Source organism: Aspergillus nomiae (assembly GCF_001204775.2).
Source record: "Aspergillus nomiae NRRL 13137 chromosome Unknown contig00329, whole genome shotgun sequence".
Lineage (NCBI taxonomy): Eukaryota > Fungi > Ascomycota > Eurotiomycetes > Eurotiales > Aspergillaceae > Aspergillus > Aspergillus nomiae.
The window spans coordinates 25506-37052 of record NW_015378384.1 but is presented as its reverse complement, the minus strand read 5'-3'; the positions used below and the strand labels follow the sequence as shown (position 1 = coordinate 37052).

Sequence of the window (11547 nt, the reverse complement as noted above, 5' to 3'; positions counted from 1 at the left end):
CATACCGAGTGTGGAAAGCCATCACCCTCGCCGGCCCGCTTAAATAAACCAAATTCCTCTGCAAAATTCCAGTCCGGAATCATTCGGTTGCATCTGGCCCTGAATGGAGTTACATTCATCTTTTATCTCGCGATCGACCCAGTCACTCCAGCGTTCCTTCCTTTGTGGTCTATACTTAGGATGTCCACAGTGGTTATGGATTCGAACACATCCTGTGAACCTTCAAATACCAGTTGTATCTACATTTCCCAACTCAGTCGCCATTCACTGAATAATAATAATGTCTTTATCTGCACTCATGACATAGTTCGCCAAGTCGCTCTTTAATCCTACATTCGTTTGATTGTCATCTTACTTGTCCTTCGTTTCTGTTCTCCTCAGCCGACATCTCAATCCACTTGATTCCGCTTTACATGATACTTCAATCTATCTAGTAGTCTTAATACTGTTGTCCCGTCAGCTGCTACGAGGATGTTGCAAACACAACTACCAGCGGCCCCGATACGCGCTGGACCCCCATCGCAGACTGTCGAAACGGATCTGCCACCAGCCAGACCAACAGCGCCGGATCCATCACATCGATTTTACAGATCGATGGACAGCGTCAGCCGAGCCGACTCACCAAACCCCACAGAACCAGTATCGACAAACGAAGACGAATCCCAGGCCTCCATCGAAGACACCAGAAGAGGAGCCCTACACACCCTATCACTCTGCCAAAGTGTCATCACGACGCTTGAACTCACCCGCCTCCGCAAGTCCCGAACAGGCGTCTTCTACTGGCTCGCCTTTTGGGAGCGACTCTATCCACGGGCCTTCGCACGCTCCCTTGGCTCACGAGTCAATGCCGCCCTCACCAAAGTCGACATCCTATTCCGCACCGTAGCAAACGAACTCCACCAGCTCACCCTGCGAATGGAGTACGCCATCGCGTACGCCCCGACCGAGAAAGACATTCTGCTTATACTGGAACAAATGGAAGACGAAGTCGGCGTGCGACGCAGACGCAGACGCAAGAAGGCGCAAGCATCTTGAACAAAATGCGCGTGCATATCGAGGGCATCCCGGTCAAGGTGAGCGATGAGCTCTTCGATGACATGAAGCGGGGTGTGTTTGCTTTAGACGTCTTCTGCGACTATCATCCTGGAGATCCGGTGGCGGAGGAGCACGAGACCATGTGGCCTGAGTATTTTGTTCAGCAGTCGGGTATGGGCATGGTTGCTGTCTCGCCTTATCTTTATCGCCAGTGGCAGCAAGAGGCGGCATCGGCAGCGTCGGGGTCCTATATGCCTTTGTCGAGCTATACAGGGAATAATGCTGAGGTTGAGTACCTAGAGGAAGAGTATCATGGGGCTGACAATTGGAGGCCTGATGGTAGTCGGTCGGCGAGGCGTTGGTGAGAGGATCTGATTTGGGTGGCTTTATTGCTGTTCTTCTGGAGTTGGGATTATGGCGTTTGAATGCTGGAACTTCTTCGTAATGTTTTGTTTAGATAGATCCATTATTCCAGTTAGCTCCTGCTTTTAGGGCAAGGTGGTCTATTAACTAGACTTAATGATAAACTAAGACTTGATACATTTGTTCACGGTCCTGATGTGTAAACTTATATTCGGTATGTTAACCAAACCAAACCAATTATATACGCTAAAGAAGAAAATGAAAGTCTACCTGTGCATCGCGCGTAACCTTTATGCAAAATCCCATAACCCTCTGACAATGCTCCCCGGTGCGGTATCTACGCCTCCGTCCTCTTCCAACATTCGATCGGTAAATATCCGCTTGGGGATGTGATACTCAATAACGGGGATCCGCTTCATGGGTTTCTCCTCAGTTCCCAGTTCCGCTTGCACCATGCCCTGGTAGGTATAGTCCAGGAAATCTTCAAGGTTATAGAACTGTTTCGTGAATTGCTCAGATATAATGCGTGCAATCGCAGCAACGTTGGGATGATAGTGTTGTTGGAGGGAGTGAATTTCCCATAGACTGCTCTCTATGGCGTTTGTGCGAACCGGATCGGGCTCCTCTGGATCGAACGGGTCGTCCATGCCCTCAGCTTCCAATTCGGCTTTGATCTCGTCCTTGATAACGCGGTGGAGCATGAATGTGCAGGTGGGGTGGGATTTGAGGAGGTTGTAGATGAAGGGGACGATCACAACGATGGCGGTTGGAGGGGCGTTAAGCGCAAGACGAGAGAGACGTTTGATGAAGCTGGCGATAAGAGTAGCCGGCAAATGGGTGGAGGCGAGGAAAGTGTTCATCAAGCGGAAGAAGCGGGAACGGTGTTTGGAGTGGAGCAGGTCGGCATCGAGGAGCGAGTAGAGCTTTTGATAGAACTGTGGGTAATCCAGGTTCTTCTCCTGGATGAGGTAGAAGAGACCGGAGAGGGCGAGCAGGGAGGTTGCGCCGCCGACGTCGTAAGAGTCTGTGAGGAAGTCCATGAGCAGTTCAGGACGGCTAAACCAGGGCTCGATGTTGTGGACCATGATACGGAGGAGGGTCTTCCGCTGGGATTCAGAGATGTTGTTTCGGAGGACGGCGAGCCAGGCGTCTTGGGCGCGCTTCTTGTGGGAATTAATGGAGACGAGCTTCTTGTTCTTTTTGCTGGATTTGACGTAGAAGTTCTTGAATTCGTGCTCGGGGCTCGGGACCGTGTCGCAGGATGAAAGTATGGAGATGAGAATGTCGAGGGTTTCTGTGCTTTGTTCCGTATCTGCGATATCGCTTCGGGGCTTGTTAGCACTGTCTGGGACTTTTCAAGGGGATGTGGTGGTGTGGCATACGCAATCTGCACGAATGTATAGAACCGCACGTCTTCGTATTCCTTTGCGAACTTCTCGAGGAACTCGGACCGCAGTGCCTCATTGTCGCCAGTTTCGACAATGGCTTCGATGACATTCTTGAACAGACCAGATAACCAGACCTGAGTGTCTTCGCCAGGGATATGGGTAGCACGTTCGCTGATCATGCGCATGCAGAGTGTGAGGGCTGTGAGCTGCTTGGGGTTAGCATGAGTTGGACTCGGGAGCCATCTGGGAGCCACGAACCTTAGCAGATGTATCACCCTCACGCAGTATGGCGGAAAGCGCCTTCTGGTATTCGCGACAGCGTTCCTTCAACCATGCCGCAATAATCTTCTCGTTCTCTGCGGCCCTGCTTGTCTCCGCCATATCTCCACCGGCAATCAATCTGCTGAACACTCGACAGAGGGATACTGCGACGGCCAAATTTGGATTGGTAGCATTTTCGTCCACATTGAGCATCGAGATCAACTTGGCGATGTTGTTGTAGTATTTTCGCGACTCGGAAATCTGTTCTTCCAATTGAGAGATTTCGACCATCACATCTGCGCTATCGCTCTCTGCCACTGCACGACGTTTCGACGACGGGACACCGCTCTCTTTGAGGCTCTTTCTTTTCTTGGAGCTCGTGGCTCCGACCGTAGGGGCAGGCATTGTGTCCGAAAATTTTTAGAACGTAGTCTAAATGCAAATCGTACGCCTTTTGGTGCATTTACTCTTCATCAAACCATGAATTTTTGGAAATTCCTCGGTTAACGGTTTTTCCGATAAGCCGCGCTATACTGAAGTAGGCTAGTGTCTTCCCGCACCGCCCAAACCATCCCGACTTCAAGTCTCCTCAGTTCCGTTCATCCATCACATCTTGTCAAGGTCTTCCCATCGTTACAATGGCTTCGCGTCTTGCTAAGAGCGCCATTGGTATGCCTCACGCAACTCTATACGGTCCCGTCGAACACTCGATTTTTGTCGCTAACCCTAGTTAGGTGCTGCCCGGCTCCGGCCGACCGTCACGCGCAACGTCGCTCCTATCGCCAACCTGACCGTGTCTCGTTCGGCCTCCAGCGTCCCTACCGAGGACCCCAAGAAGAAGGCCCAGTCGATCCTTGACGCCCTTCCCGGCAACTCCCTGGTCTCCAAGACCGCCACCCTCTCCGCCGCTGCCGGTCTCTCCATTGCCGCTATCAGCAATGAGCTCTATGTCATGAACGAGGAAACCGTTGCTGCTTTCTGTCTTCTCAGTGTTTTCACCGCTGCTGCCAAGTACGGTGGTCCCATGTACCGTGAGTGGGCTGAGGGCCAGGTCCAGAAGCACAAGGATATCTTGAACGCTGCCCGTGCCGACCACACCAACGCTGTCAAGCAGCGTATGGATAACGTCCAGGAGCTTGCTGGTGTTGTTGATGTCACCAAGCAGCTCTTCGCTGTTTCCAAGGTAAATAAGCCTTGCGTTCTTTTGCAATGTGTTAGGATTTCATGAAACAAGGGATTGCTGACGATCGACTAAAGGAAACCGCCCAGCTTGAGGCCCAAGCCTATGAGCTCGAGCAGCGCACTGCCCTTGCCCACGAGGCCAAGCAGGCTCTCGACTCGTGGGTTCGCTACGAAGGTCAGGTTAAGCAGCGCCAGCAGCGTGAGCTTGCCGAGTCTGTCATCGGCAAGATCCAGAAGGAGCTTGAGAACCCCAAGGTCCTCCAGCAGATCCTCCAGCAGAGCGTTGCCGATGTTGAGCGTAAGTTCCAAGCATATATGCAGTTGTTGCTTTTGTCCGTTTCAATACTAATTTGGATCCATAGGCATCATGTCCTCCTCCAAGGCCCAGTAAATGGACGTTGCATGAATAGCCTCGCTATTAGCAATATGTATAAATTTAAGATCTGTTTCCTGTGCTACATTAGACATACCAATACGAGTTCCTAAGCAAAATAGCTAATGACCTAATGTAAATCGGATCTTTTTCGATATCTCTGAAGAAACTTCCGAACGCTGATCTACCAAGGGATGGGGGACCAAGGTCGCCCCTGTCGTTTGAATGTTCAAATACTCAGTATTGGCCATGCACAGGATGCCCTTATTCAAGTCAAACGCCGATTGTCTTCCATGTCTACTGTTAGTTCTTTTTTTTTTTTTCTCCTTTGTTGCAGTCTGATTTGCGTCTCTTCCAATTTCATTGTGCGTCTTTCGCAATTAAAATGCTGGATGGAAGTGAAACGGACCATCCTAAAGTGTAAGAGACTAGCTAAAAACATAGAAAAAAAAATTAACACTGCTATTTTTTTTCGGACTTAAAAAACTAACGCTCTATCTAGTGAGTGTACGAACGCCTGATTGTTTGTGGATGGTCTACTAGGAAGGTGTGGACCATCAGCCTGCATAAAAAGCCTTCGTTGCATGCCTGCTGACAAACCCACTCAATAATGCATGCATTTTTAAGACATTGAGACGTCATCGGATTCAGCTATCTCAGAAGATAGACCCCTTCTGTTGAATCTCCTTCATTGAACCTGGGCCGCTTTTGTGCTTGACTATTGGATCAAATCGACTGCGATAAAGAGAGATTGCGGTACACTTCATTAAGGGTATGCGAATCCAAACAATCAGGGGAGATCTTCATGAGTAATCCGCGGGGTAAACGCTTCAACTGTATGGCCGAGCGCAATGGATGCGACAAGAATGACCAGACTCATTGTATTCCGGCAACTGGGGGCCAAGACGACCAAAACAGAGATGAAAGAAAAGCATGACAGGCACTAACTTAAAATATCATCAATTGTCCTTGTACGAGGCTCACCTCTGACACTGCCCCCAACCTCAGCGCTTCTGCCTGCCTACCATTCGACCAGAAGGCTGAGGCTTTTTTTGCCCGTGTTTGCAAGATATTTCAACATCAACGGTTCCCCGGTTTTCCTTCTACTTGTCATCTTCTCTCCGCACTTACCAATTCCTCAAATTAAACGCTGCACACAATTCGGGTAGACTTCCCGAGGTCCGCTCCGCAGTTCTCCGAGCGATCAGCACGCCCTACAAAAATGCCTTTGCGAGAGATACTTCATAAGAAGGACAGAATCAATGATACCAGTGGCCAGTATGCAGCGGGTGTCCCCTCCGCGTTTCTGAGCCCGGTTCCTCAAATCATTCGATCCGATACCACCTCCCAGGAAGTCGTCGCCCCACCAATCTACGAAGGTGATGATGTCTATCACCAACAGAACAGACATCTCGAAGTGTCACCGCCTAGCTCTTCCTCGCGCCGTCGGTCACTGAATCCATTTAGTCGCTCGAGAGCGCCATCTGAATCCCTAGGATCTCCACCGTCTCAACCGCGCGAAAGAAGGCTGTCGCAATTGCTTCATCGCGACCGGGGCAGCTCGCGGAATTCCACCGCTACCTCGACCAATATCCCGTCTGATCTTCCGCAAATAAACAATGAGAAAGGTGATGAGCAGGAGAGAGAGGCTCAGTGGGAGAAAAGAGCAACGGTCTTGGTGCAGCGTAATCCGAATCTTGGATCTCCGTTATCGCCTTCTTCGCCGCGCTTCGGGAGACATAGTATAGAATCACGGTCAAGGAGCTCTAGTCGGAGCGGTTTCAGTGATCCTCAAGGAGATGTAAGAGATACACTGCAGTTGCGGTTGTACTGATTGTAGATTCGAAGCTAACGCCATTTATAGGTTAACATCCAAGAAGCGATTCGGCTCCATGAAGCTGGAGGTACGTAGGGAACAAGCCATAATAGAGGCACTCGAAAACATGTACTAACACAGGTTATCCTTGCAGAATTGGAGAAGTCAACGGAAATGTTTCGTCGGTTGGCAGATCCCAACGGTACGAATAACGCACTGAGCCAAGTACTTTACGGCCTCGCACTAAGGTAAGAACTACTCCACAGCATCTTAGGTTCTTTTGAACCCCTCCTATCAACATCCTACCTTCTAGTGCTGCCTTTTACTTTTCGTATTGCCAGACACGTTCTAACAGGATTCGTCTCCAGACATGGTTGGGGATGTCCCAAATCGGAAGAACAGGCAGTGACCTATCTCTCAGCTGCAGCATCAAACTCGGCATTGATTGAGTCCCAGGCTCTCCAAGCAGGCATGAAAAAGGGTGGTGCAGCCAAAGGGGAATTGGTCCTTGCTATCTTCGAGTTGGGTAACTGCTTCCGCAACGGCTGGGGAGTCAAGAAAGACCCTGCCGCAGCGCGCCAGTACTTCGAAACGGCCGCAAATCTTGGTGACACTGACGCTATGAACGAGGTCGCGTGGTGTTACCTAGAGGGTTTTGGCGGGAAAAAAGATAAGGTACGTTTGATTGCATCAGCGCATCCTTCTAGCGATGGTACAAGCTCGAGACTTTTGCTATACCTACCCTGGTCATCATGGTCTCGTTTCTCGGGCATCAATACCTTTGAGATTCGCATCACTTTTGCGCTTGGTCCTCTTAGGAACTCTTGTTTGTCCAGTTGACTAACCCAGTTGCGTCAATGTTTAGTTCTCGGCTGCTAAATATTACCGATTGGCCGAACAGAAAGGCAGCAAATTAGTTGGGAATTCTTGGTACGTTAGGCCAATCCTTAGAATATTTTTTATTTTTGGATCTTGGGCGTTTCCCCTGCAAACCTCGTTAAGATTGTGGTGAAGTGCCGCCTGTATGGATTCGCGCTTCGCTATCACCTGCAGCTATCATGTCAGGAATCAGCGGCAGCGCTTCAATCGATAGGCTCTCGTCGCATCTTTACAGCTGCGCCATGCAAACCGCTCTCACGCCTACAACCAACCACAATGCTCACCCATACCGACCTATGAATTGTCCGAATTTTAGGCTGACATGCTCGTTACTCGAATTACAGGATATGGAAAGAGAAATACGACCCAAAGTGAACCGAATGCTCCCGGTACCTTACAGCCTCGTTCCACCGAGAAACCCCGTTTATGGGCCCGTCTCTTTGTTCATCAGATGACTCTCGACTACATCATTGGAGATAGAGTTATTTCTCAGCTACTGAGATCAGCCAGCCAGACGTCTTCGCTCATAGGACGAGGGGGGAATATCATCGCCCTAATAATGGGGGTGGCCCATAAGGGAGGCACACTACACACCTACCTTTCACTTCATTACCATCTACGATCCATACTGGGTGCCACAAGCGGAAGGCGCCAGTATGATCTGACCTTTAACCAAGTGACTTGCAACGATGTTGATGACCCAATGCCAGCCTCATTTTGACGGCAACCCAATCTATACCATTGGTACTTTTGCTTAGTGTCTATCTTATGATTTGTATTCCACTTTATTTGGTTTGTCATTCTTGATTCCCTGTTGTACTCTGTTGATGTAACATTGGCCCCGGAAATTTGTTTTATTTGTCAATCTAATGTTGGTTTCCTTCTTGCATTTACATGCTTTGTACCCTCACCGCTGACCTGTTGCTGGTGGGCCTGTGACTCAATGACTTGAGTTCTTGGTGTGATGGTACTACACGCTATTCTTCCCGGGTTCATGAATAGATTCCAGGAATTTGGAGTGAAACACTCGATTTATATATATATATATATATGCGTGCTGTACATATTTCCTGGTGAGAGGAAGGTAGTACGTAGAGGCTGAGATTCGGAATGACTCATCGTGATCAGATTAAAGGTAGGTGGGGTTCATGTATGGCTGCATGTAAAGATGTCATTGTGCAGTGCTTCTACACCTTCTGCAGACGGCAAGGAAGAGTAAGTACGCTTACGGTGTACTGATACCTACAGATGCAAGATCTGGGAACTCGGGAGGATGTGAAACTCATATCGTCATCAATTGATCCAGTGGATTAGAGATATATGCAATGCAAACCATGATTTCATAATACATAGATTTGATTGACAAAAGAAAAGTGATTCAAAGGAATGGCATGGGCTACTGCCCAACAGTAAAGCCATGTGCAAAAGAAAGGCCAGCCCCGCTGAGAGGAGACCCGTATAGAAGTATTTCACAAAGGAAATCAAAAGACAGAAACAAGGCATGCAAGAAAAGGGCCACCCATATGTCGTGGCCCAACTGTCCAGAAAGTATCATCAACATAAAACATTAACAGGCATTTTTCATCATAGAACATATCAGTCATATCATAAGAATAATCGTAACAAGAGAACCACCCTTAGCCCAGTTCAGCTCACTCGCAATGCAACCCAACGCAAGAATAACAAGAGTAAAACAATAGTTCCTGAACCATAATCAATGCAATGCTCATCAAAAAGGTCGTTCTGTGGGACCGTTTTGCTGTTTTCAGACTGGAAACAGCGTCCAGCGTTAAATAAGATCATGCCTCCCCGAAACTCATAAACAAAATCATGAAAGAAGAACACGCAAGAAGTTTGAGTATACATAGATGCAATATGTTTCTGACTTTCCGTGAGATTCATTCCCAAACCCAACCCAAGAAAACGGTAAATCATATATACGCCGAAAATTCCGAAGGAGCGCGAAAAATATAAACACATCGCTAAATTGTGAGACGAGGTCAATGAAGAGCTAGTCGGTTAAATATATCCAGTCGAAGTAAATGGTAAGCTGTCTATGCATGCATATGGCTAATGTCTGGTTTAATCGTCGTATATCCGTAAAAATAAAAAAAAGCGCTAGAGTAAACTGGTTTGCAAACGAAAGAAGACGAGAGAGGCGAAAAAAGCAGAGGAACCGATGAGGACGTTTGCTTTCAAGGAAGGCTAGGTAAGGTGGTTTTCTCTGAATATGGTGAGGAGAGTTGAGATGGATGGTGTACGATGACTTCAGTCCCTGTTGGCTATGCTACTTAGGACTGACTGAAGCCGGCATGTTCTTCCTTGACGGGAGCAACACCGTATTCCTGGACCATTCGTCGGAAGTCCTGGATTACCTTATCAGGAACCCGATCCCACATGAGCGATCTCGAGTAGACATCAGATGTGGCTTTGCTCGGCATCTTCTGAGCAACATTGCCCCGCATCACAGCTAACGCTTGTTGGAGGTGGGAAGCCTGTTGCGGCTTGTATTCAGCACCGTTGTCATCATAAGTGGTCAAGGAGTTGTACTGATCAGCATTGAGCGAGAAGACCTGTTCCTGTTCCTGCGCCTTAGTAGGCATCGCCAACGAGTTGTGGAGCTCATCGAGGTTGGACGCGGGGGCAGTGCCTGCAGTCATCTGAGCCATCTCCGCCCCACTAATAGTTGTCGGGAGCGGGCCAGCCGACGCAGAGACGGCGGCCTGGTTCGAAGGCTGTGCAAGTTCTGGTGGGGAAGAAGACAAGACGGCCTTGAGGACGTTGGCAGACTCCGCGCGGTATTCCTCCGACAGCTGCGGAATAGCGCGAGCAGAAAGAGAAGTACCGTTGGAGGCGATGAAGGCACCAAAAAGGAGACACATGTAGAAAGCGTTCCAGCTGAAGGGGTAGTCACTGTTCGCAGATTTCTCTGTGCTCCTCTCGTTGGCAGGAGCGCTAGTAACTGGATCAGCCTCCAGGGAGAGGCTGTTGACCATGGTAAGTTCCTCCCAGGGAGTGTTGTCCATGGTGAGGTTCTCGAAGTCAGAGAAGTCAGTTGCCATATTGGAGGTAGAGGGTCTGGCATGTCTCTCAAGCTTCTCCACGGTTTCCTTAAGGATGTTGTTCTTCTTGCGAAGCTCGGCGGTCTCCAAGGTATGCACGCGGATCAGTTCCTCCTTTTCCATGGCCATATTGTTGAGATGGTGGTAGAGCTCCTGCTGCGCACCGAACAATTCGTTCTTCTCGCGCATAAGTTCAGCCTCCCGTAGCCTCATGTTTTGCAAGTCCTCCTCGAGGTCGCTGATGATCTGGGTGAACTGCTTCTTCTCTTCCTCCAGCTTCTCAGTATGCAACTTCTTCCGTTGGCGCGAATCCAGACTAAGTGTAATTGTTAGTGAACCATGAAGCGGGACAGCCAGTGAGGGTTGTACTTACGCAGCTTGACGGTTTCTCAGCAACCGCTTCTGTTGCTTCAGCTCCTTGATCTCCTCCTCATTGGTCGACTGGGAGATTAGCTGGTCGATGTTGCTTAACGTCCGCTCTGCTGGGATCTCAAAACGAGCATTCTTTTTTCGAATTCCATCCCGTCGGATGCTTAGTGGAGAGCTATTTCGATAAGTAGGGCTCTTGGTGGTGCGAGCAACAGCATCCGGCATGTCGGTGGATGCAGGCATCCATCCTTGACTGGACTGCGGGGACATGGCCACAGCACCGGGATGCGCAAAGGCCATTCCGGGACGGTAGGACATGGACGGGATGTTGATAGTGCTCACCGGACCAACAGCACCCCCCGAGAACGGCGCCGACGAGCCGTTGTCGAGGTCCGATGGGAAATGATGGTCGTACATGGCGGCGGGTGTGCATGAGCCAGTCTCCTTGGAAAGCGCCCAAGATGCCTGCTGGCCGTACGCGGTGGCTGGGTGGTGAGCACCGTCCAGTCTCATGAAAGGATTCGGAGCGGACTCGAAAAGATGATGGCCGACATGGGAGTTATGCCGGGATTGGTTGCTGTGAACGGACTGGGAGAAGTCGGACCAGACTGAATCACGATGTGAGAAAGCATCCGGTGCATGATCATATGAAGAGCGCCGGTGGTCGGCAATGGAAGATGAAAGTTCGGGCGACGTCGAGTCGAGAATCTTATCATCCAATACACTCATCTCGTCTTCCTCGGGAAATGAAGGCTTTGCATCCAAATTTGAGGGAGATTGTTGGTAAAAATCAAATGACGGTTGAGAATACCTTGCCAT

General features: G+C 49.5%; 5 protein-coding genes across 5 annotated transcripts; 3 read left to right on the top strand and 2 right to left on the bottom strand.

The window, feature by feature from the left end:
* Positions 1–471: 471 nt before the first annotated feature.
* On the top strand, positions 472–1400 carry ANOM_009087 (uncharacterized protein; the record flags this gene model as incomplete). The annotated part of the gene is made up of 2 exons (XM_015554343.1): positions 472–932; positions 983–1400. 2 exons carry the CDS (start codon positions 472–474, stop codon positions 1398–1400), a joined length of 879 nt encoding a protein of 292 aa, XP_015403550.1.
* A 288-nt stretch (positions 1401–1688) lies between these two features.
* noc4 (ribosome biosynthesis protein NOC4) lies at positions 1689–3452 on the bottom strand (the record flags this gene model as incomplete). Its single annotated transcript, XM_015554342.1, has 3 exons — positions 1689–2721; positions 2781–2992; positions 3045–3452. The coding sequence occupies 3 exons, from the start codon at positions 3450–3452 to the stop codon at positions 1689–1691; spliced, it is 1653 nt and encodes a 550-aa protein (XP_015403546.1).
* A 199-nt stretch (positions 3453–3651) lies between these two features.
* atp4 (F1F0 ATP synthase subunit 4) lies at positions 3652–5006 on the top strand. The gene is made up of 4 exons (XM_015554341.1): positions 3652–3716; positions 3782–4230; positions 4305–4527; positions 4592–5006. The coding sequence occupies exons 1-4, from the start codon at positions 3686–3688 to the stop codon at positions 4618–4620; spliced, it is 732 nt and encodes a 243-aa protein (XP_015403545.1). The 5' UTR covers positions 3652–3685; the 3' UTR covers positions 4621–5006.
* Positions 5007–5824: 818 nt separating this feature from the next.
* ANOM_009084 (tetratricopeptide repeat protein) lies at positions 5825–7887 on the top strand (the record flags this gene model as incomplete). The annotated part of the gene is made up of 6 exons (XM_015554340.1): positions 5825–6403; positions 6467–6506; positions 6573–6666; positions 6787–7093; positions 7284–7348; positions 7642–7887. 6 exons carry the CDS (start codon positions 5825–5827, stop codon positions 7670–7672), a joined length of 1116 nt encoding a protein of 371 aa, XP_015403544.1. The 3' UTR covers positions 7673–7887.
* A 1701-nt stretch (positions 7888–9588) lies between these two features.
* Positions 9589–11547, bottom strand: ANOM_009083 (putative bZIP transcription factor; the record flags this gene model as incomplete). The annotated part of the gene is made up of 2 exons (XM_015554339.1): positions 9589–10675; positions 10733–11547. The coding sequence occupies 2 exons, from the start codon at positions 11545–11547 to the stop codon at positions 9589–9591; spliced, it is 1902 nt and encodes a 633-aa protein (XP_015403543.1).

Excerpts from the sequence above, each read along its gene's own strand:
- atp4 (XM_015554341.1), top strand. The coding sequence starts at position 3,686 with ATGGCTTCGCGTCTTGCTAAGAGCGCCATTG. Across the intron at positions 4,231-4,304 it reads AGCTCTTCGCTGTTTCCAAG|GAAACCGCCCAGCTTGAGGC; the intron begins GTAAATAAGCCT and ends GATCGACTAAAG. Across the intron at positions 4,528-4,591 it reads GAGCGTTGCCGATGTTGAGC|GCATCATGTCCTCCTCCAAG; the intron begins GTAAGTTCCAAG and ends TTGGATCCATAG.